The sequence below is a fragment of the Talpa europaea genome, assembly GCF_964194135.1.
Source record: "Talpa europaea genome assembly, chromosome: 14".
NCBI classification, from domain to species: domain Eukaryota; kingdom Metazoa; phylum Chordata; class Mammalia; order Eulipotyphla; family Talpidae; genus Talpa; species Talpa europaea.
In genome coordinates, this window is record NC_140082.1 from 30,283,980 (window position 1) to 30,306,356 (window position 22,377).

At 37.3% G+C, this 22,377-nt stretch overlaps 1 protein-coding gene across 1 annotated transcript in view; it reads left to right on the forward strand.

Moving 5' to 3' along the window:
* Nucleotides 1-6,258: 6,258 nt before the first annotated feature.
* The window catches only part of UPF2 (UPF2 regulator of nonsense mediated mRNA decay), a gene marked incomplete at its 3' end in the record, with an annotated part of 78,791 nt that continues 62,672 nt past the window's right edge, over nucleotides 6,259-22,377 (forward strand). The window contains exons 1-3 of the mRNA XM_084253632.1: nucleotides 6,259-6,319; nucleotides 11,071-11,450; nucleotides 14,216-14,995. Coding sequence (XP_084109758.1) covers nucleotides 11,089-11,450; nucleotides 14,216-14,995 — 1,142 coding nt within the window. The 5' untranslated portion in view covers nucleotides 6,259-6,319; nucleotides 11,071-11,088. The remainder of the gene's footprint in view (nucleotides 6,320-11,070; nucleotides 11,451-14,215; nucleotides 14,996-22,377) is intronic.

Below are 22,377 nucleotides of genomic sequence, written 5' to 3' on the forward strand. Positions count from 1 at the left end.
GCTGAGCATCCACAAGAAGCCAGAAGAGACCGGGAAAAGCACTTGGGAAGAAATAAAAGGGGACCAGGAAGAAAACCTGGAGGAGGCAAATAGGACAGACAGACATGTAAAGAAACTGCACTTGCTTTTCGGCCTTAGAGTTGCACCAGGGACTTGTGGTGTTATAGGACAGGGAGAGGGGCAGCCCAAGCCCCGCAAACCTGCCTATTCTAAATGGGTTCTGCCATCCGCCGCATCAACACAAAACACATGAGACTTTAATGGGAAGGAACTTTAATAAAACTAGGAAACAATACAGGTAAGACAAAGAGTCTAGTTTCTAAATGAAGCACCCAAAGTTACCCGTCCCCTCGTGGGTAAAAGTCCATCCAAATGGGATCGGCCCAGAACAAGGCCCCAAAGCCTGCCACAAGTCTAAAGCACCTTCCAGTGGGGACCCACAGCAAAGGGTCAGAAACAATCAGACAAGCCCAGAAGGAAAAGAACAAAATCAACATCAAGATAAAAGCTGCCATGGTCACCTCCCCACGGGTCTCACCCACATCTGTGTCACCCAGTCCACGACCAAAAGACAAGCGCAGTTTCTTCACGTGTCTCTAGGCTCCATGGGCCTCCTCCAGGTCTCCTTGCTCCATCCTGCTTCCTTCCTCCGTCTCTTCTACAGCTTCTCCTCTTCCTCCTCAGCTCCACCCTCCCTTGGGTGGAGCAGAAAACCTGGAACTTCCCCCTTTCCGGGGGACCACCCTGTTACAATGGGACACAGAAGGAGACACTTGAGATGTGGGCGAGAGACCTGTGCGGAGGCTGACAATGGCAGACTTTATCTCTCTTATATTTTGATTTTGCTTTTTCCCTTCCAGATTAGCCCAGCCCCTCTGCCCCTTTCCTCTGGTTCCCAGTCAGAAGGTGCCTTAGACTAGCAGCAAGCTTCAGGGCCTCGGTGACCCCACTTTGGGTCAACCCTGTTTGGCTGGGTATTTACCAGAGGGAATGGTAACTTTGGGTGTTTCATTGGAAATTATTTTAACTATATTCTTTCTCTTCTCTTTATTGCACACTAATTGTATTAAAGTACTTTTCTATGGAATGTTTCATACAATAGAGTCTGTTTTGTTTTTATGCAGTAGATGGCAGAATCCAATTAAAACAGGCAGATTTGGGGGTCCAAGATAAATGGTTGATTAAATTCATGTTGAGTATGATGTGACTCCATTGTGACTCTCCCACTAAACTGTAAGCTACAAGAGTGTGGGAATTATGTCTCTCTTCTTCTTTGCTCTATCCCTAGCACCCGATACACTGAGTGAGTAAATGAATTAATGGAGATGTAGAATATAGGATGTAATGATCAGATATGAAAACTAAGAGGTGCCTCCCTGGTGGCGCAAGGGGTTAAGATGCAATCTATGAAGCTATCCGCAGCCACTGCAGTACCTACCGGGCCAGGGGGCTACCCACATGGCTCAGCAGACATCTTCTGACTCGCCCGCTGCTTCCCTCAGCAGTGTTTCAGTCAATCTGCCTGGTCGCTCCCCACTCTGTCTCTGGTGAATCCTCTCACCCCCCCACACCTCTGTCCTGTACCCCAGCTCTTGCATGCATAAATAAATAAATCTTTAAAAAAATATTTTATTGTAGACTTTGTTAAGAATGGATATTTGATAAGGACAAATATCTAAAATGAATAATGTTCTTTTTAATATAATAGGCATCAAAGCAATAGAATAGGGAATGGAAGGTATGAAGACTCAGGCCTAAAAAACTGTATTTGACTATCTTTGCTATTTATTTATTTATTATTTATTTATTTGTTTGTTTGTTTGTTTCATCAGTCTGCCTGTTCTGTTCCCTACTTTGTCTCTGGTGAATCCTCTCACCCTCCAATGAATCTGGCCTGTACCTTGGTTCTTGTATAAATAAATAAATCTTTAAAAAAATGTTATTAAATGCATTCTATGGTCTTAGGACACAAAATGAATGCACTACAAATCACAGCTTCAAGAAGCTCACAGTCTCAATGGGGGAAACAAACACAAAGCAATTTTTCCAGTATAATATAATTAAGGTTATAATTGAGATGTTCAGAGGCTACCATGGGAAGCCAGGTAGGGGCAGGGACCTAATTCCATACATGTGAGGCAGTGGTAGTAAGAATGGTTTCCCTGAGGAAGTCAGGTGTGAGCTATTAGTCTGAAAACATTCATGGGGAAAAGGGAATTCCAGGCAAAGTCATGACATGTGCGCAAAGGGAGAGGAAGTCCTATATGTATAGGTTATTTGTTTTGGGTGGAACTTGGAGATGTGGCAGAGACTCAAAACACAGGCAAGAGTTACACATTATGAAGGGCTCTTGCTGAGGACTCTGAATTTGACCTTATCAGTGGCTTCCAAAGTGGGCTGGCACAAAGGGCTTTGCAGTATGAGCCATTTAGACAAAAATAATAGAATTTCTTTTTATTTTTATCTTTTCTATTTTGGGATATTGTACTTGTTCCTTCTGTCTATATGCCTAGCTGCTGCAGCTCTTCACAACTACTTTCTGATGTCCGTCTTTTCCCTTGAAGTCACTGAAATTTTGGCTCTTTCTCACTTTTTTTTTTTTTTAAGCTCTGTTCCTATCAATCCCTTAGCCCCATTCACACTCATACTAGTACCTCATTTCCTTTAACTTCCCTTCTTCTCATCCTTAGTGTCCACAGACCTTGTTATAATCATTCTCTTGCATGCACTCCCAATTCCCTTTTTCTCTGCTATTACGCTCATGGAGTAAAAACAACAATCCTGATTAAATCTAACTCTACATCTCTTCTGTAGAAATTGGAATTTGTAGGTGGTTGATTTTACTTAATAAAGTAGGTTCTCAGCAAGACCTGGCAAGACCTGGCAAGACCTGGCAAGACCTGGCAAGACCTGTGCGTCTCCTTTGCTTTTACACTCTCCAAGTTTTTCTTTCGTTGTTTTTTCTCACTAAATCACCCACAATTTCTCCCTCACAATTCTTTCTGGTTTTTTTTTTTTTTTTTTGCCAGAGATGTGGGGGAAGGGAGGTGAAAGGATTCACCAGAGACAGAGCAGGGAGCAGAACAGGCAGACTGACTGAAATACACTGCTGAGGGGAGCAGCGGGTGAGACAGAAGAGGTTTTCTGCACCATAAGGGTTGCTCCTGGCCTGCCTGGGATCAAACTCATGCTGCAGAGGCTGCGGATTGCTTCACAGTGCAGCACTTAACCCCTGTGCTACCAGGGAGGCCCTCCCTCACAATTCTTTCAAGCTGAGTACCTTACCCCCAATTTAGAACATGGGAACACACACACAAAGATAAAAAGTAAAAGATAAAAACAAAATCCTTCCTCACATTAGACTTTTCTATGTGCTTCACAATAAAATTTCTCAAATAAGCTGTTTTCAATGTTTCCATCTTCAATTTAGTCTTTAACTATTCCAATCTGTCCCCACTACTTTACTAAATTGTCTCCTACAAAGTCTCAATATTGATCCCATGGCATCAATCCAACAGGAACTCCTCTGTCCTCATATTATTTGTTCTTTAGGGAACATTTGAGACAGCAATTTGATGATTTGCAGATTTTCATCTCTAGGTCAGAACTCTACTCTGAATCGCACTTGCCCACTTGATATCTGTAGTTGTATAACATGGACCTTCTAATTAGAGTATTATTTCAAAATTTGCATCATTGAAGAAGACTTTTCTAACCACCCTTTTCTCTGTCCAGTTATTCCCTAACAGATTACCCTGTTTATTTTCTTTGTAGTATTTATTCTAACCATTTCACTTTTTTGCTTATTTACCAATGACATCTTGCTTTAGATTATAACCTCATTTACTGAGCTTTCTCTACTTGCTATATAGTGTTTTGAGCATTTTATAAGGCCATCTAATTTGCTCTTTTGACTAATCACTAAAATCTAAAAAAGGAGTAATTTCACATTGCCTCACCTCTTTTTTGAGGAAATTAATAAAAACAAGTGCTAGTAAATTTTCAGTTTTAAAGTTCCATGAGAAATTTCAACTTAGTTCAGTAACTAGTTACTTATTGGTTACATATTTAAATGTATCTTCAACACAGATTTCTTGTAAGAATGGATACATCTCAACACATTCATTTTAGAAATGAATGTTAAGCAGACAGAGGCAAAGTTGTTTGAAAAACTTTAGTTATATAAAAATGAGTTGGGTGCATTAAGAAACAGGTAGCTCAAACTAGCTTAATCAAATTAAACATTGGCTTCTAAAAGATAGAGCTGGATTCAATCAAGGTGTAGTACACACTCAGAGCAATGTGTTTTTTCCATATCAAGTGATATCTCCACATCAGAAGGCTTTTTGGTGGCTAGTTTCATATTTTTCTTTGGAAAAAAAAAACACGGGAGCATTTTCAGTCTAACAGTGTGCATAAAGGCAGGGAAATATCGCAGAAAGAGCTTGAATTTTGGAGTTAGATATGAAAATAATAATAGATTCAACATATTACCTAGTTTTGTGATCTTGAGTAAGTCTATGACTCAGTTTCTTTAAAATGGGGATCATAACCCTACCTACAGGGTTATTGTGATATTAAAATAACAAATGCCAAATAGCAAACGTTCCATAAAAATGCCCTCTTCCTCTCTTTTGATCTCTATATTTTTACTCTCTCTTTAACACCCGATGAAAAGCAATTGACTCGATTTAGGATAATGATTTATCAACAGCACAGGTAAATTTATTTGGGGGAGGTTCTCTCAAAATTGCTTACCAAAGGTACAGAATATTGGTATTAATCTCTTTCTTTATCACTACTCTTTAAATAAATAGCCTATTGGTAATGTTTTGGGGGGAAAAATCAATTATGGGAAGCATCCACACTTCCACACTTCAGTTTGGGTGGGCAATTTGCGTGCTAAGAATAGATGGGAATAAAACACTAGAGAAAAATGGGTAAAAAGGAATGAAAAGGTATTTAGGCCTGCCTCCGATAGTTGAGGTTGCCTGCAGCTCATTAAACGCAAATAAGACCAGTTTAGCACCTTTGTTCCTTTGGCTCCAGATGAGACAAAGCCAACCTGTACGAAATTCCAGTTAGATCTTGATGGCAGACCCTTAGCACTGTTTTCCATAAAATTCGGAGGTCAGATGCACAATTTCAGCAACCGAAGACGGAATTAAGTTGTGTTGGGGTAAGTTGATGTCCATTTTAAAAGTCGACGGGTTCGTATTCGGAGGAAAAGACAAGACTTGTCCATATTTTTTAAGGGGTGATCTCACTCAACAACTCAGGAAGATCATTTTATGGTTATTTAAAAATTCTGCTTGCTGGGAACCGGTACTTTCTAACATCCGTATAGAAATACCTTGATTCTTCCTCACGCTCGGGTGTTTTTATGGAGAACACCTAAAAACCGCTTCTGGAAATTCCCCCACAGAACTTTGTGGTCTTTCTGTTACCCTTTCCTGGGGACCACCCTGTTGCATTTCTAGGGCACTCTTAAAAGTAGACCCATTCTTAACCAACTTCTAGTTTCTTCACCAGCCATATTCTTCAGTTTTTCCAGTTTCCAACTTCCCCAATCCTCAACCTCCCCCCTCGAATTAATCCAATCAAGCTTTCCTTTCTTAGACCTCTTCCTTACGTTTGCTCCAGCAAACTCCCAAGAGAATCACGTGGCCAAACTTGTCCTTAATGGCGCCCCGTAATTCTCCTACTGTTCCACCTCTGTACCTTACCTCCTGTTAGCTCCGCCCCGCCCCATTCTCGCTTTCTCCTCCCCCTCCCCCTCCCCCTAGTGTCTGCGCTTGCGCACCTCCAATTCAGGCGCTTTCCCTTTCCTGGCGACCAATCCACTTCCTGCCTCCGGTCCTCGGAACACTCCTCCCCTCTGCTGGGGCCCTGACCTGAGGTGCTGATTATGGCTGCCCGTTGTCTGCCTGTCTGAAAAAATTTTCTCCTCTCGCTAAGTGGGTACTTTGAAACCATTATATAAGCGCGTGGTCACTGAGGGCTTTTCTCTCGATCCTCCACCCCAAGGTTAAGCTAAGGACATCCGTATCCCGGCGACCGAGCGATCCGGACTCTTTGTTTTAAGTCTGGCAATAACCCGGGCAGCTTCTTCCTTTCCGCCTCCCTCCGCCCCGCCCCCACTCGCAGCCCGGCCGCGCTGGTGAGTGGCGGGCGGGAGGGCCGGCGGGCGGAGGGAGGAGGGGGAGCAGAGGGAAGGCGGGCCCTCGACTGCGAGATAGGTGGGGGGAGGGGAGGGGAGAGCCCGGGCGCTGGAGTTGGTGCTGGGAAACCCGGGGCTAATGTTGACAACAGGCTCGAGGTGAGTCCCGGGGAACCTCCTTCCCCTCCGCTCCAACGATCGGGGGGACGCGGGGCTGGGGGACACCGGCCTGGACTCCTACTCCCTGGGGGACTCGGGAGGCGACTCCGCACCCCAGCGCTTCGTGGGCGGCAAGCAGTAGACGGACCGCGGCTTCGGCGTCGTCCTCTTCAGACCCCCGTCCCGGAGGCTCCCATTAACGTGGGAGCCCCTCGCCTGGGGCGGGCATGGGGGGCGGAAGAAGGGGTGCCTGCTCCCCTGGCCCGGGCTGGGCCTCGGGGCTGGAGGCGGGGAGCCTGCTGTGGCGGGGTGAGGGTGTTTGGGGGTGTGGAGTAGAGCTAGAGGAGGCTGGGGAGAGCTCTTCAGAGACGGGAGGGAGGCGAGGGCGAGGAAGTGGAGAGGGTGCTCGTGTGGGAGGATGTCCTCGCCCGAGCGCCTCAGTCTTCGTTGGTGAGGCAGTGTGGGGTGAGAAGTTGGGGTTGGGGCACCAATGGTCCGCGAAGGTGACCGTGGATACCCTAAGAAGGGGAGTTGTGGCGGGGAAGGGTGTTAGGTATAATAGGAATGTGGATCAAGAGCAGGGGGTTGTGGGAGATGTGTGCTTAGGGGCAGGGAAAATTTGGGGGTGGTGGGCATGGATTTTGCGTCCTTTTGGTCACATAATCTAGCTGGTTCTTTATTTAATTAATTTTTTTTTTTTTTTTTTTTGCCTTCGTCCCAAGACTCATAGTACTTTCTTAGGACTGTTGGACTAAGGAGGTGATTACAGGATATTTGGGCTCCAGATTGGCGAAGTAGTGCCTGCTTTCAGGCTTGGGGGTACACACTGGACCGTACGATCAGGTGCTCTTTTGGGACTGGTGACTAGCGTGCATCAGATCAAAGTAAACTCTCCCACCTCCCATTTATCATAGTTTTTAGGTATTTCTGTATATTGTGCAGTTGATCAGAAATTCAGCTTGTGCAATTTATTATCACTCTGGTGAAAGCTGTGAAAACTTTGACTGAGTTCTTTATGCTAAGGACTTTATTTAAAGGCAGGCACAAGGGAGGTAATGCCCCTGTGCAATTCTGCCATGAGAGCATTTGGAATAACAGAGTTAAAAGGTAAAACAACAATCCTTTACTCTGAGTATTTTCAGAGCAGTCTGATTGTGATTTCATGCATAATCCATATGGTATTTGCACCTCCTTTCCCCCGTGCTTCCCAGTATATGCCATTGTATCTTTTTACTGGTAAAGTAGTTTTATTTCTTTTCAAGGTTCAGAGTATATTTAGAAAAGCAAATAAAATATACAGTCTAAGTGCCAGGACACTATTTTGGGAGCTAGGAAGGTGTTTTTGAAGCATGGCTTCCTTTTAAGGACTGTTTGAATTTAACTGCACTCAGTAAGATAAGTTGTCAGAGCTGATCATATTCCATTGAAAAGATCACTAATTTTTATCTTGATTATTTTGAAATAGAATCTATTTAAAATTCAGCTTTTACTTATAAAAGTTGAAACACTTTTGATAAAATACTTGACTGTTTATTAAAGCATGAATTTATCAATATAATTTTAACTTAATATTAAATGTAATATAATGCTCAGTTTAATTTTTTTAAATGACATGTAGATGCATGTTGATCTGAACAGGATGTTTGTATATTTTATTTGGCTTTTTAAATCTTAGGTCAGGGTCTATAGTAAAGAGTACTGGACAGTGAGACTTGACCCAGCCACTAAATCAGTTGTATATAATCTTGGGCAGGCCACTTTTCTACCACCTCTGTGTGAAAATTGAGATTTGATAAAATCTGGTAGTCTTTAAATATATCTTCTGATGAACTTTTCAATGTTCCATGTGAAAGAAAATAAACACTGAATTCCTCCCTTATGCTAGCTACTATGCTAGAAGTTTAAGAATGTTAAGGTTGATAGCAGTATCTCCTTTTTATTGATGAATAGACTCAGAGAAGTTAAATTGTCTATTTTCAGTACCTAGCAGATTGCAGTTGAGATGCAAACCAAAGGTCTGACTTCAGAACATATGTTGTTTTCCCAGATTTCGTTGAAACCTTTACACAAACCTTTAGATTTTTGTAATAAATTTTTTTCACCAAAATTTAGTTCTAACAGTTCTATAGGGTATATCCTCATAAGGCTGAAATGATTCACAGAAGATACTAGTACCGAGACTTAAGGGTCTTATTAAAAATCTGTTTTATGCTCTAGCGCAGAATATCATTCATGAATGCCTACTACAGTTTATTTGATTCGGTAGGTACTTAAAATGGTATTGAGTGAATGAATATTGCAGAGTCCCAAAAGATTGGGACACTGTTGAGCTTATAAAGATGACCCTTTATGATTCCAAGTGAATTTCTTACTGTTTTCACAGAAGTTAACATTTTTATCATCTTAAACGAAAAGACTTTTATTGTATACTTTTTTTTATTGTATGCTTTAATGCCATTCTTTTTATTGTCTGAGAACTGGTTCCTTGTGTTGCTGAAATGTTGCTTTTTGCTGATTCACATCAGAATATGTAAATTTTACACACACATATTTGTATATAGTGACAAATACTTCTAAATAAGATTGTATTGTACCTTAGGAATTACCTTGCCCCTGTATGTTTTAGCCAGAATCTATCAAAAGTTAAAAACATGTAAAAACTCTTTGAGATTCATAATTCTGTGATTTGTCGTAGTCAGTACCTACAATCTAGTCTTCCAGCTCACACTTTGGTACTCTCAAGGTTCTTAATAACTTGGTTTAAGAATATGGGTTCAGATTGCAGTTCTGTCACCAGCTGGGGAGGCCTTGGTTAGGTTACTTGGTTAAGTCTCAGTTTTCTCATTTATTAAATAGGAAAAATAATACTATCCTCATAAAGATTTTATTATTAGCTGAGATAATGTTTGTAAGATGTTTACTGTGGTATCAGTGACTAGTGGTAACTCAAAATTTGCTTGCTTTAGGGCATGGTATTTTTCACACTAAAGGTATGTATTTAATTAAGGCTCTGTAAGAATTGAAACTACACGTCCCAGATAATGTCAGTGTTAACACTGTCTTGCCACATAAGTTAAGTAGTTTTGCTCTTCCATATTTTAATGATTACTTAAATAGAATTAACAGCCTTTTTTTGTTCCAAGTCCCACCAATGGGGTTTACTAAAGCCTTTCGGTGTAATGGTTAAAATAGATGCAGAGAACTTGAAAGTGGAGAATAAGAGAGTAAGAGAAAAAGGGGAAGAGGTTACTGAAAGAAGATTCAAACTATGGCATGTGCCTCCAAAAATTATTTAGAGTGTCTGTTGGTCTGGTTTTATCTTTTTGTGAAAACATTTTAATCAGTGCTGAAGTAAATGCTTTGTGTGTTTGTAAAATTTTATTGTAAATTTTTGTTTGCTGACCTAGTTTTTAAAGATGTAATTTAAAACCTATATTTGGAAATATTTAGGACTACTGCAGGTATCTTTTCATTTTAATAAAAAACTATAAAGTTTAAGCAGTCCTGTGCTTCTAAATAGAATATTTTGATTTTGTTCTAATCAGTTTTCAGATGATTTAGGAACTAAAACATGAAGCTCTGACCATAAAGAAATTGTTAGAACACTGGTTTTAAGTCAAGAAATAAACTTTTAGAGCACTGAAATTCTGAATTTTGGTTGGAAATTTTTTGCTTGCTTGTTTCAGAGTTTATTTCCGATTCAGTGTATGGGAGACTGTATTAAAGACAAGGGTTTTCCGGTAAAACACTCTGTGAGGATGAAAATATTCTGTATCTATATACTGTTAATGTGGTAGCCAGTAGTCCCATGTGAAATTGAACACTTGAAATATGAATAGTTAATGAAGAACTGAATTTTCATTTCTATTTAATTTTAATAAATTTACTTGAAACTAGCTATATACAAGAAGTGCAGTGGTTTTCAACTGGTGGTGATTTATTTGTCCCCAGGGGACATTCTGCAATTTCTGGAGTAATTTTGGTTGTCAAAACTGGGGAGATACTACTGGCATTTACATGTTGCTAAAATTCATACAGTACACAGGATGGTGTGTCCTCCACATTCCCAACAAAGATTTCTTTGCCCAAAATGTCATTAGTGCTGAGATTGAGAATCCCTGGGTAGGTGGCTACTGTATTTAGATGTAGGCAGAATATATAGATTTCATAATCATCAGTTTTTATAGATTATTTTTGACTAGTACTAATGAAGAGATTAAAGGTCTAATTTAACTTGGCATAGTTACCAGCTTTTTTATTTGAAAGCTTGATAAAATATAGGAAAGGGGTGAAATTTGTGAGTCTTCCAATTGTCTATTTTGTTTGTTGATTTATAGGACATAAGAGCTTGTTGATGTTCTAACTTAAAGTCTTTAATTGCAGTTGGATAATGTTGGGGGTAAGGCTGGTCCAGAATGTTCTATACATACTGAAGTATTTATGATGTAATGGTAAGTTGTTTTGGGGGTTGAAAATGATCAAGTCTGAGTGATAGGTATAATGAATTTATACTGTGCTCTCTAATTTTGCATTTGAATTTTTCTTAATAAAAAGTTTTTAAAAAGTACTTAGACATACTAATAGATAGAACACAGAATGTAATCAATAAATTATTTTACCACAGAACTATTATTCATTATTTAAGCATTTAATCTCTCATAATTGCTGAGTTACATTAGTATGTTGTGCTTTAAAAAATGGTTACAGAAAGTCACTGTATTTACACTACTGGCATTTTTTTACTCTTGCAGATTGTCCTGGGTAACATAATGCCAGCTGAGCGTAAAAAGCCAGCAAGTATGGAAGAAAAAGAATCTTTACTAAACAACAAGGAAAAAGACTGCAGTGAAAGGCGGCCAGTGAGCAGCAGGGAGAAACCAAAAGATGAGATCAAGGTTACTGCCAAGAAGGAGCTTATTAAGGTCCCTGAAGATAAAAAGAAGAAACTGGAAGAAGATAAGAGAAAAAAAGAAGACAAGGAACGCAAGAAAAAAGAAGAAGAAAAGGTGAAAGCAGAGGAGGAATTAAAGAAAAAAGAGGAAGAAGAAAAAAAGAAACAGGAAGAGGAGGAGAGAAAGAAGCAAGAAGAGCAGGCAAAACGTCAGCAAGAAGAAGAAGCTGCCCAATTGAAGTAAGAACATTTATTTTAATTATTGATGTGAAGGAATGGAAAGATGGAAGTATTTTGGAAAAGCAGTGTTTTGTTTCTTTTTTTTTTTTTTTTTTTTAAAGAAAACCTAGAAATCTATGGTGTTCTAAGGCTAAGTCTCAGCACTATCACTACTACAACCTGAGTTTGATCCCTGGCCAGAGAGCTACCGTATGCTGCTCCCCTCAGCAGTATATTTCAGTGAGTCCTCCTGTTCTGCTCCCCACTGTGTGGTGGAATACTCTCAACGCTCCCGCCCCCTCACTTCTGGCCTGCACACCAATTCTTCTATGTGAAGAATAAATAAATAAATCTTAAATAAAAAACAAAACAAAACCTGAAGAGTTCAGCCTTGAAAGTTAAGAATATCTTAACTTGTTCCGTTGGTGTCATTGGCTAGTGGCATGCTTGTGCAGTAATTCTTAAAATTTGATTTATGCGTACAAGAACTGGGGTGTAGGCCAGACGTGCTGGAGCAGGGTGTGTGTATTTAAGAGAGAATTCACCAGTGAGTGAGTGGGGAGCAGAACAGGCAGATCTACTGAAATATACTGCTGAGGGGAGCAGTGGGCGAGACAGGAGGGGTCTACTGTGCCATGTAGGTTAGCTTCCTGGTCGGGGATTGAATTTGTGCTGCAGTATCTGGCGATAGCTTGCTAGCTCTGTGTCTTTCATCTCTGTGCCACCAGGGAGGCCCTAAATAACACTTTTTAATATTTTTTGAGGTCTGGGGTCATTTGGATTTTTTTAAAGCTTTATTTTCATGGTATAACACTCCTTCTTTTCATGGTGAAAATCTTTAGTTCTTAATGGCTACTATTTGCTGAGTTTTTATTATGTGTCAGACACTGAAAGAAATATATCTGCATATATCCTTGAGGCAGTCCTAATGAAGTTAAGTTTTATGATCCTCAATTTACAGATTAATAAAGCATAGTTTGAATAGGTTAAATAACTTGCCTAAGGTCACAGTAGACAGTGGAGCTGTTGAGATTTCAACCTAGGTTGGCTTGGCTTTAAAACCTTTGCCCTTAAGCACAATTCCATGTTTCCAGTTATCTGTATGTAACCTTATAAATCTATACAAGTAATTTTAATATGCTGATGGGAAAACAAGGTAGTCTTTATAGGAAGCCAATCAGAGTGTAGCAAAAACGACAGTTGTTGAATACATTAAGCTCTTGTGTTCATATATACATATATATATAATCTAAAAAGCTATTTGTAAACCTGAATTTTTCTAGATCTCTAGAACAGTTTAGCCTTCTATTTTCTTACCAAAGTTCTTTCGTACCTCTATTTTTTTTTTAAGATTTATTTTATTTATTTATGCATGCAAGAACGGGGTCTACAGCAGAAGTGTATGGAGGGTGAGAGGATTCACCAGAGACAGAGTGGGGAGCAGAACAGGCAGGTCTACTGAACTACACTCCTGAAGGCAGCAGCGGGCCAGATAGGAGTGGTCTGCTGCGCCGTGTTAGCTCCCTGGCAGGGGATCAAACTCATGCCAGCAGTGGCTGGCAATTGCTTGATAGCACTGAGACTTTAACCCCTGCACCACCACGAAGGCCCAAGTTATGCTTTCTTAAGGGTACTCTCACTGCTAATGCTGTGTTTTGAGTGTGACCAAGAGACTTAGAAAGATGGAAATCCACCTTTTTTGGAAACATATTTTAAAGTTGCTTGTGATGATATCTCAAAATCAGATTGTGTCTCTGCCCTTCCTCTCCTGCCAAAGCTTTTATGTTATACTACATTTTAAACATGTTCCTTTTTTTTTTTTTTTTTTTTTTTTTTGGTACCAGCATAGGTAAACTTATTTTAACCTATATTTTCAGGATAAACTGAGTTTGTTAACCTCTTTTATTAAAGGGCTTTTATTTGATACTTCTTCTCTGGTTCCTTTTCAGATTTTTCTAATCATACTTAAAATTTTAAGACCCCCCCCCAAACCTAGTAAGGTTCTTTAATACTGAAGTAGAGAAAAATGGTACTTAATATCTCAAAACATTTTTGTGTATTCTTTTAGAATGTTTATTTTTCAAACTCTTTTGTCAACATTTTCCCTCCTGTTTTCCAAATACTTTTGTTTTAGGTTTTATATCCTTCCCTAGTATATTATTATATTTTCCTTAGTAAGCTTCATGTTTTATCCAGTTTTTCAAATTTTCAATTTTTTTTAAAGATTTATTTATTTATGCATACAGGCCAGAGATGCGGGGTGTAAGGATTCACCAGAGATAGAGTGGGGAACACAACAGGCAGACTGACTGAAATAAACTGCTGAGGGGAGCAGCGGGCAAGACAGGAGAGGTCTGCTGCGCCATGTGGGTTGCTCCCTGGCCGGCCAGGGATCGAACTTGTGCTGCAGAGGCTGCGGATTTCTTCATAGTATAGTGCTTAATCCCTTGCGCCAGCAGGGAGGCCTCTCAAATTTTCATTTTTTTAACTGAGGTATATATTGATATAATCAACAAAAGTTTTATTCATTTAATGTATCATCTGCAGATTTATTTTTAATCTAGTTATTTAGAGTCCTCCACTCTACCACTTTTGGTAGTATCAGTATACTGGGTTCTCATTATCTTAAGTCATTAACAAAATGTATTAAAAGTAGTGATGAGGGCTGTTTCTATCTTTCATTCCTCTTAGATTCTGATGTGTATTGGCTTTCATTCTTTGAGGCTTTGTCAGTGATACTTCAAAATATACATGATCTTTCATATATTTGTTTGTTTTTTATATAGAGAGAAAGAAGAATCCCTTCAGCTTCACCAAGAAGCTTGGGAACGACATCAGCTAAGGAAAGAACTTCGTATCAAAAACCAAAATGCTCCAGATAACCGACCAGAGGAAAATTTCTTTAGCCGACTAGATTCAAGTTTGAAGAAAAATACTGCTTTTGTCAAGAAACTAAAAACTATTACAGAACAACAGAGAGACTCCTTGTCCCATGATTTCAATGGCCTAAATTTAAGCAAATACATTGCAGAAGCTGTAGCTTCTATTGTGGAAGCAAAGCTAAAAATATCTGATGTAAATTGTGCTGTGCACTTATGCTCTCTCTTTCACCAGCGTTATGCTGACTTTGCCCCATCACTTCTTCAGGTTTGGAAAAAACATTTTGAAGCAAGGAAAGAGGAGAAGACACCTAACATTACCAAGTTAAGAACTGATTTGCGTTTCATTGCAGAATTGACAATAGTTGGGATTTTCACTGATAAGGAAGGTCTTTCCTTAATCTATGAACAGCTTAAAAATATTATTAATGCTGATCGGGAATCCCATACTCATGTTTCCGTGGTGATTAGCTTTTGTCGACATTGTGGAGATGATATTGCTGGACTTGTACCACGGAAAGTAAAGAATGCTGCAGAGAAGTTTAATTTGAGTTTTCCTCCTAGTGAGATAATTAGTCCAGAGAAACAACAACCTTTCCAGAACCTTTTAAAAGAATACTTTACGTCTTTGACCAAACATCTGAAAAGGGACCACAGGGAGCTACAGAATACTGAGAGACAAAACAGGTGATTTTCAAATGTTTCTCAGAATTGAGAATTTATTTTGGAGCTCATACTTAAAATTTTAAAAGTCTTCATGCCATTGAGAGAACTTGTGGAAAAGGGCTCATTACAGGTGATTTCTTAATATTCCAGGAAAATTCAAAGTGTAGCAGTCTAAGTACTCATGTTTAAATGTGAGTCTATAATAGGTTTTGTCTGATTTTAAAAGAAATCTAGCAAGTATTTGATATTTAGTTTGTGAATGTTTTCCTGTGATTCTTTATAATATGAGGGATGAATTTTCTTTTCTGTTACTTTAACGTACCTGCAGTTATTTTTCTGTGCATTTCACTGTTCCTTCTCTATAACAGGTTTGCTTTCATTGTTTTGTATTTTAATTTATTGATGTCACTGTTGGTATTTGTTCTTTTTAAGAAAATGTCGATTATTATTGGTATATTTAGATCAGAAAATTTGAAAATAGTGCACAAAATTAGCAGTGAATAAAATGTGTTAAGTGCAGCTTTGTAAACTGCAGTTACAGGAGTCTTCCTCCTGAGGACGCCCATTTAAAGGAATGATGTATGTGCCAGTGGTAATTATTGAAGAGACCTGATTTAGGGACCAGTTTTGATTGTTACCAGATACTGTAGACTTAGATGTCACATCTGTACTTCAGAGGCCTCAACGAGCTAGAAATTGATGGAGTTCATGGGCATTACTCGACTTTTATAGAGGGCGGATTTGGAAGAGTTGAAGGAGAAACAGAAAGGCAAGAGCAGTAGCATTTAGTTGAGTACTTTGACTATTTAAATTGCATGGTTGAGAGTCTGAAGTTGGTATTAATTAGGAATTAGTATGGGGGACTACATTTTCCCATTTTCATGAATATTCAGTGGAGGAGGACTAAGTAGTTTTCGCTAGAAAATAATTGACTTAACGAGAAGGAAAAAATAGTTGTAGTGTATGCCAGTAGTACAGATAAGTTAGGGTGCAGAGATATATGGCTAAACCCTGGTGGTTGAAGGTTATCAGGTGAGAATTTAAAAAGGCAGTGGTGTTTTCTTTTAAAAAAGAAAAAGGATTGTCATCCTTCTTTGTGCTTTTGAATAGCAAAGACTTTAAAAATTTGAAGGGACAACTTCAGAATGTATATAGTCAATAATGGATTTAAAAGTAAAATGGTAATCTTATAATTCCCAAATATTTAAGGTTTCTTAATTATGATTTGTACTGTGTTTTGTCATTGTCCTAGTTCTTATCCCATATGTTTGACCTAATACATCACAACTGATTTTGCAAGTATCCTTTAATTACTTTTTATTGGCTACTTTAAGGGTTTTGTGTATTTTTTTGATTGGGCTAACAGATTCTACACTGATTTAATCCCATCACTCTTCCAGTATAGAAATCCATTTTGCTAATTATTTAACATATAAATTGTTCTGCCTCAGTTTCTCCCAGAGGAGCTCCCAGAGTGAGCCATTCCAATGTTGGATACACCTATTTGCTAGGAATTTCAGCTGAAATTTAGCGCCTCATAAAATGGTTCCCTTTGAGTTATTTTTTTCTGGTGTAGATGGATTAAAGCTACAGTAAGTGGGGATCCATGAACTTGTTTACCTGTCCGTAATGAATTACGTTTAAGAAACGGACTATACATTTTTGTAGCAGTTTTCCACATATGTGATATTGTTGCTGTATTTTATAAAAGTGTCAGCACTGTTTGGGGGAAAAAATTATTCCTTTACCAAAAGATAGTTTGAGAAATACTGGTATGGGACCTATCTCCTTTTTTCCCCTCATAATCAACTATCTCACATTTTTGCAGATTGCAGGATGCTTCCCTTTTACCTCCAGGCTAAATACTCTAATTCCTTTAATTTGCTCTATGATTTGCAAACACTTCACTATCCTTAGGATGTTTATTTTGGATGTGGTTTTTTTTCCTATGACCTAAAGTTCCAGTAGTTTTTATAGCTGCCTTGTCATCCTTTTGACTGTTAGGTTCCTATTCTAATGTCTAATTTCTCAAGTAAACTGCTACCAAGCCACTTCTTTATCTTGAATTAGGGAAATAATTTGTTAAGCCTAAAAACAGACTTGATTATCTCTTAAATTTTGAGGTACTTTTATTTTAGCCTAATGATAATTTTCACATTGATTCATGTATACTATTAATTGTACTTAATCATTGGTCACATTGAGCTTTGGTAAGTAGCCCTCTGTTCTTTCATAATTTAAGTCACTGTTAGACTTTTAATCCTGATAAAGGGTTGTCATAACTTTGGCTTTTTCCTATCTTAGAAACTTTTATTCATTTAGGTATAGAATTACTAATCTTAGATAAGGTATTTACTGATAATAAATTTTTTAAAAAAGATTTATTTATTTATGCATACAAGAGCTGGGGCACAGGCCAGAGATGCGGGGTGTGTATGTGTGTGTGAGAGAGAGAGAGACAGGATCCACCAGAGACAGTGGGGAACAGAACAGGGGAATTGACTGAAATATACTGCGGAGGAAGCAGCAGGCGCAACAGGAAAGGTCTGCCTCGCCATGTAAGTTTCTCCCTGGCTGGCCGGGGATTGAAATCACGCTGCAGAGGCTGTGGATTGCTTCATAGTGCGGTGCTCAACCCCTTGTGCCACCAGGGAGGCCCTGATAATAAATTTACTTTCGATAGTGACAGTATTTTATCATGAGAAACTTTGTCCATTTAGATGCAATCATTTGTGGGATGTGAGCATCTTAATCACAATATAGAAAATAATTGGCATATGATTTAATAAATCACTCATGCCTTAAGATAGTCTCAATTTGAGCAGTCTCTGTAATGAAGATTTAATACTGAGTGAAAAAAGAGACGAGGAATAGATTAGTGCAGTATCTGTTCTTGGCCTAATGTTAGTCACTTTACTTCCAGGAGAGTGCATTACAGTGTTCTGTTAAAATGACCCATTTCTTAAAGTTCCCCCTCCCAGTCACTGCATACTACCCTCCATTAGGTGTTTTCAGGATTTTACTACATCATAGGAATAAATCATGGGCAGTATTTTTTCTCAGTAGGACTTCTCTTAGGCATGATAATGCTAGAAATCTTAAGTGCTAAGGTAGCAGGTATTTAAGACCAATAGGTAGTTAAATTAAGTCTCTATTCAAGAGCATAATGATGGTTAAAAAAACCACCTCAAATACATAGTGGTTTCAATCTATGAATTCTAAATGCTTTTGGTCATTTGGGAGGGAGGTTGTACTTTTTTTAGAGGTTTGAAGTTTTAGCCTACACTCATTAAAACCTATAATTGAAAGTTCCTTCAACTAATTTTTTTCAAAATAGAGTAATAAAACCTCTGTTTTTCAAAAGACATGAATGAATGAAGATAGTGACTAAATGAGACCTGGTGTGTCTCAGTTTTTCTTATGGGTTGATAACATGGGTATTAGATAGCTAGTTGTGTTTCTAGCCCATGAGGGACTTACAGTTCTAAGCTAGGGCAGCCTGGGTTGAGGGAATTCTAATAAATTTGAGTTTAAAACATTTTAAATTTTAAAGAATATTATTTTTTACCTTTCACTTTCTTTCCAGGTAAGTTGTATTTTTCCTTTACATGTAGGTTCTTTGATAGATTGCACTATTAACATGTTGTATTACTGTAATTTAAACATAAAAGGACTAACGATTTTATAAGTGCTCTTAAATTGTCACCTTTCAGATATGCTCTGATTACTATTCAGTGACTTTCACATACTTGGTTAACATATTTGATTGAGTACTGTTATGCTTTTAGTGTGTTCTAGTGTCTTCTCATATAGCATTTTACAAGGCACTCATAACCAAATTCTAAAGTGAAACCAAAAGGATATTTAAGTTAATTTTCATGAAAATTTGACTGAGGGCTAAAGGAGATGAAAATGAAAACCTAGTAGTTATTTATGGATGTGCCTCATGATTTTTTTTAAAGATTTTGGCCATATGTTTATATTATTTTGACCTTATGACTACATAAGGTCAAAGGTTAAAGGGATTTTATCTGTGCCAAAACTTTTTTCTTTTGTTAATATGGCTAATAGAAGATCAAAATAATACTTGATATTGAAGTGTTTGCTTTTGTTACAATGGACTGTGGCATTTTTCTTTCTCTTGAAAATACTGTTACATTAATAGAGTGCATCATGTGTGATTTTAATGGATCCTCATTGTAGGCTTGAAAGAAACATTTTAAAGGTGACAGCAGATTTGGGGATTAAAGAATTTACCCAGTGTAACCTACAGAACAACTGACAGAATCAGGTTCTTTCCTACCTTTTTCTACTATATTTTTCACATCTTCCATAATAATCATTGTTTGGATTTAGTACTTGCAGTTTTAAAGTGTCTAATAAACATATTAGCCACTGACTTGCCAAGTCACCTCTAAACTAAAGAAGGTCCCAAAAAAGGATATACAAAAAGCACCTCCATGTGCGAAGTCTTGCCTTAGATGTATGCATTTGAACTATTCTAATTTCAGAATAATGTATGATGTGGATAGTTTTGCTTTGAAAAGCAGTATTTTCCAGTAGTTACAAGCATAGACTTTGGAGCCAGATTGCTTGGGTTCAAGTGATGGATCTGTTATTTATTAATTCTTCACCTTGGACAAGTTACCTGAATCTCTTTGCTTCAGTTTCCTCATCTGTAGATGCAAAAGATGCAGTGAATTCATGTGTAAATGCACTTAGTAATAGTATGTGACACAAATGTAAGTATTCAGTAAATATGAGTTCACCATTAATATGTTGTCTAATCTTTCATCTCTGAGTCTTTTTATGATTTTGAAAATTTGAATGTTAAACTTTTATAGCTTATTTTTAAAATTCATTATTTAAAACTATAAAACATGTAAATACTATACAAAAAGAAATAGCAAGAAAGTCGAGAAGTAACAAAAATGCAAAACAAAATGTCACAATGCTAGAATTTTTTGAGGCGTTAGTGAATTTTCTTATTTTACAGATATAATGCTTAATTCAAGAATATGCTATTTTCTGTCATTATTACTTAAACAAATTGGTAATATAAAAGACCTTCTACCAGTAAAGGATTGATATATATTAAGGATGCTTCTAGAAAGTATATATACACTACATATATATGTATATTGGGTGAAGGAGATCTACTTTCTTGTGTTTTTATAATAATGAATAAGATGGAATTTATTGTGTTTTCATATTTAAAATGGTGCCAGTAGTACCCTGCCATGATCTCAGCAGTGGTACTGATTTAATAAACTGCATTTATGATAGCTATAGGCAGCTATGCCCTACAGGTCAGATTAGGCCTACCAGTAGTTGTTGTATAACCTGTGAGCTAAGAATGGTATTTACCTTTTAAAAGGTTGGATAAACTTAAAAAAGAATATTATGTGAGTTATTAAAATCATATGAAGTTCAAATTTCAGCGTCTGTAAAGTTTTACTGGAACATAGTCACACTTATTTTTTTATACACTCTAGCTGTCTGTATGTTGTCAGCAGAGCTGATATTTGCCACAAAGACTACATGGTAGGCAAAGCCTAAAGTACTTGGATCTTCATAGAAAAAAATGTGTTGATCTGATTTATGAGATTCTCAAAAGAATGTTCTCTTTCAACTTTCTATACTAGATGTGCTTCTGAAGAATGTAAATAAGTGATAGCTTTAGTTTGATTTTGCTTAGTGATATATTCTCATGGGATTCATGTAAGAAATTTTTGTGACATCACTGATACACAGAAGAGGAACTCTGGTCAAATGTGCTGTGCAATGTTTTATTCCCTCGTATAGATCTTCTAAAATTTAGTCAAAATGAAAACCTTTTCCTATGAGTTTTATAAAATTATAAAAGCTGCAATGTAAAGTACATTCATTAAAATTTTGTCATTTAAATTTCATTAGAATCACTAAATGATGGAGGGTTTTGAATCTTTAGGCACCTATGATGGGTTATTCTCTGGTTGAACCCTGTGGTCTTATTTCATGCTGTGGGTTTAGTTAGATGTTTAGTCAGTGTATATTAAATAAATAGTCATGGAAAATATACATGACTAAGTTTCTGGATGTCATAATTCTAATGCTATTTCACAGACATCTTTTACTACTTACCAAGTGCCTAGTGTAAGATATGATTTGAAAAACTAACCAAAGTTTAAACTTTTTTTCATGAGGATTCTCACTGAATTTTAGCCTAAGGACATATTCATGAAGGTAATGTCACAGCACTCTTAAAAAATTTGATCATGAAGTGGAGATTTAGGGATGTATACAGAGTATCTTTGAAACTTCAAAGTTTTAAATTGGTCTGATAGATTGGAAAGGACCTGTAATGCATACACAGGGTGCCATTGTAGAATTAAATCATCTTTAACTGTCTCAATGTAAAGTCACAGGCAGGTAATATGAAAGTGTGGTTGATACAAAAAAGGACTATTACTTTTCTGATGAAATAGTTATCACCTTGCTTCTATTTCTCTATCTTCAGTCTTTAGTGACTATGGCATACCTTGAAATAGGATGTATGTATAGATGATCAGAATGTCAGAACTTGTTAGAAAAATAGAGCTCCAGGTTATGTTGAGATATTTTCCATTTTCTTTTTCAAGTAATTAAATAACTGTAATTGTTAGAGGTTTTGAAATCTCAGAAATATTGCTATTCCTTTAATCATAATTGACTTCAGAATAAACTCCGGTTTTTATTTTTTAACATTTTCTCTAATACAGCCTACTTTTCAGTATTCAACTCACTTATTTAACTTTAATGACTTTTTTAACTTAAAAAATGACTAACTTCTAATTGAAAGTTCTCACAGTCTCATTCAAAGCAATGTCATTTTTTTTCGTGGGTTGAATATTTTAAAAATGTCTTGGATTTTTTTTTTTTTTTAATTTCTAAGATTCCTTTATAAAACTTACTGGCAAAAACAACTTCATTGTGTATTTTCCTGTGAGATTTGTCTGAAATAAGTGTTTGAAAGAGAAAAAAACTGGCCTTCAATCACAATGTTTTTACTTTTTAGTGAAATACTTTTTAGCTTGTGTTAATGACTAAATTATTTTGACATTTAGCCAATCTATTCATAGAATGAATAGTCTTAATGTATATTTAAATTATAAGAAAATGAGTGAAAATTTATCATGTTAGGACCAAATAAAAGAAGAAAAAGATTGATTTAATGAATAGTTAATGTATGCATTGCTCTATCTTGTTCTAGTAATGGGAACTGATAGTCTAAAATGATATTTGAACTATTACAGCATTTAAACAAAAATTTATATGTAGTAATAGGGTAAGATGGGAAAGTTTGGAAATCGCTCCACATAAGCAGGAAAATATATGCGTGGTCATGGCTTTTGTACTTTATATTCTATAACTTTTAAGAATAT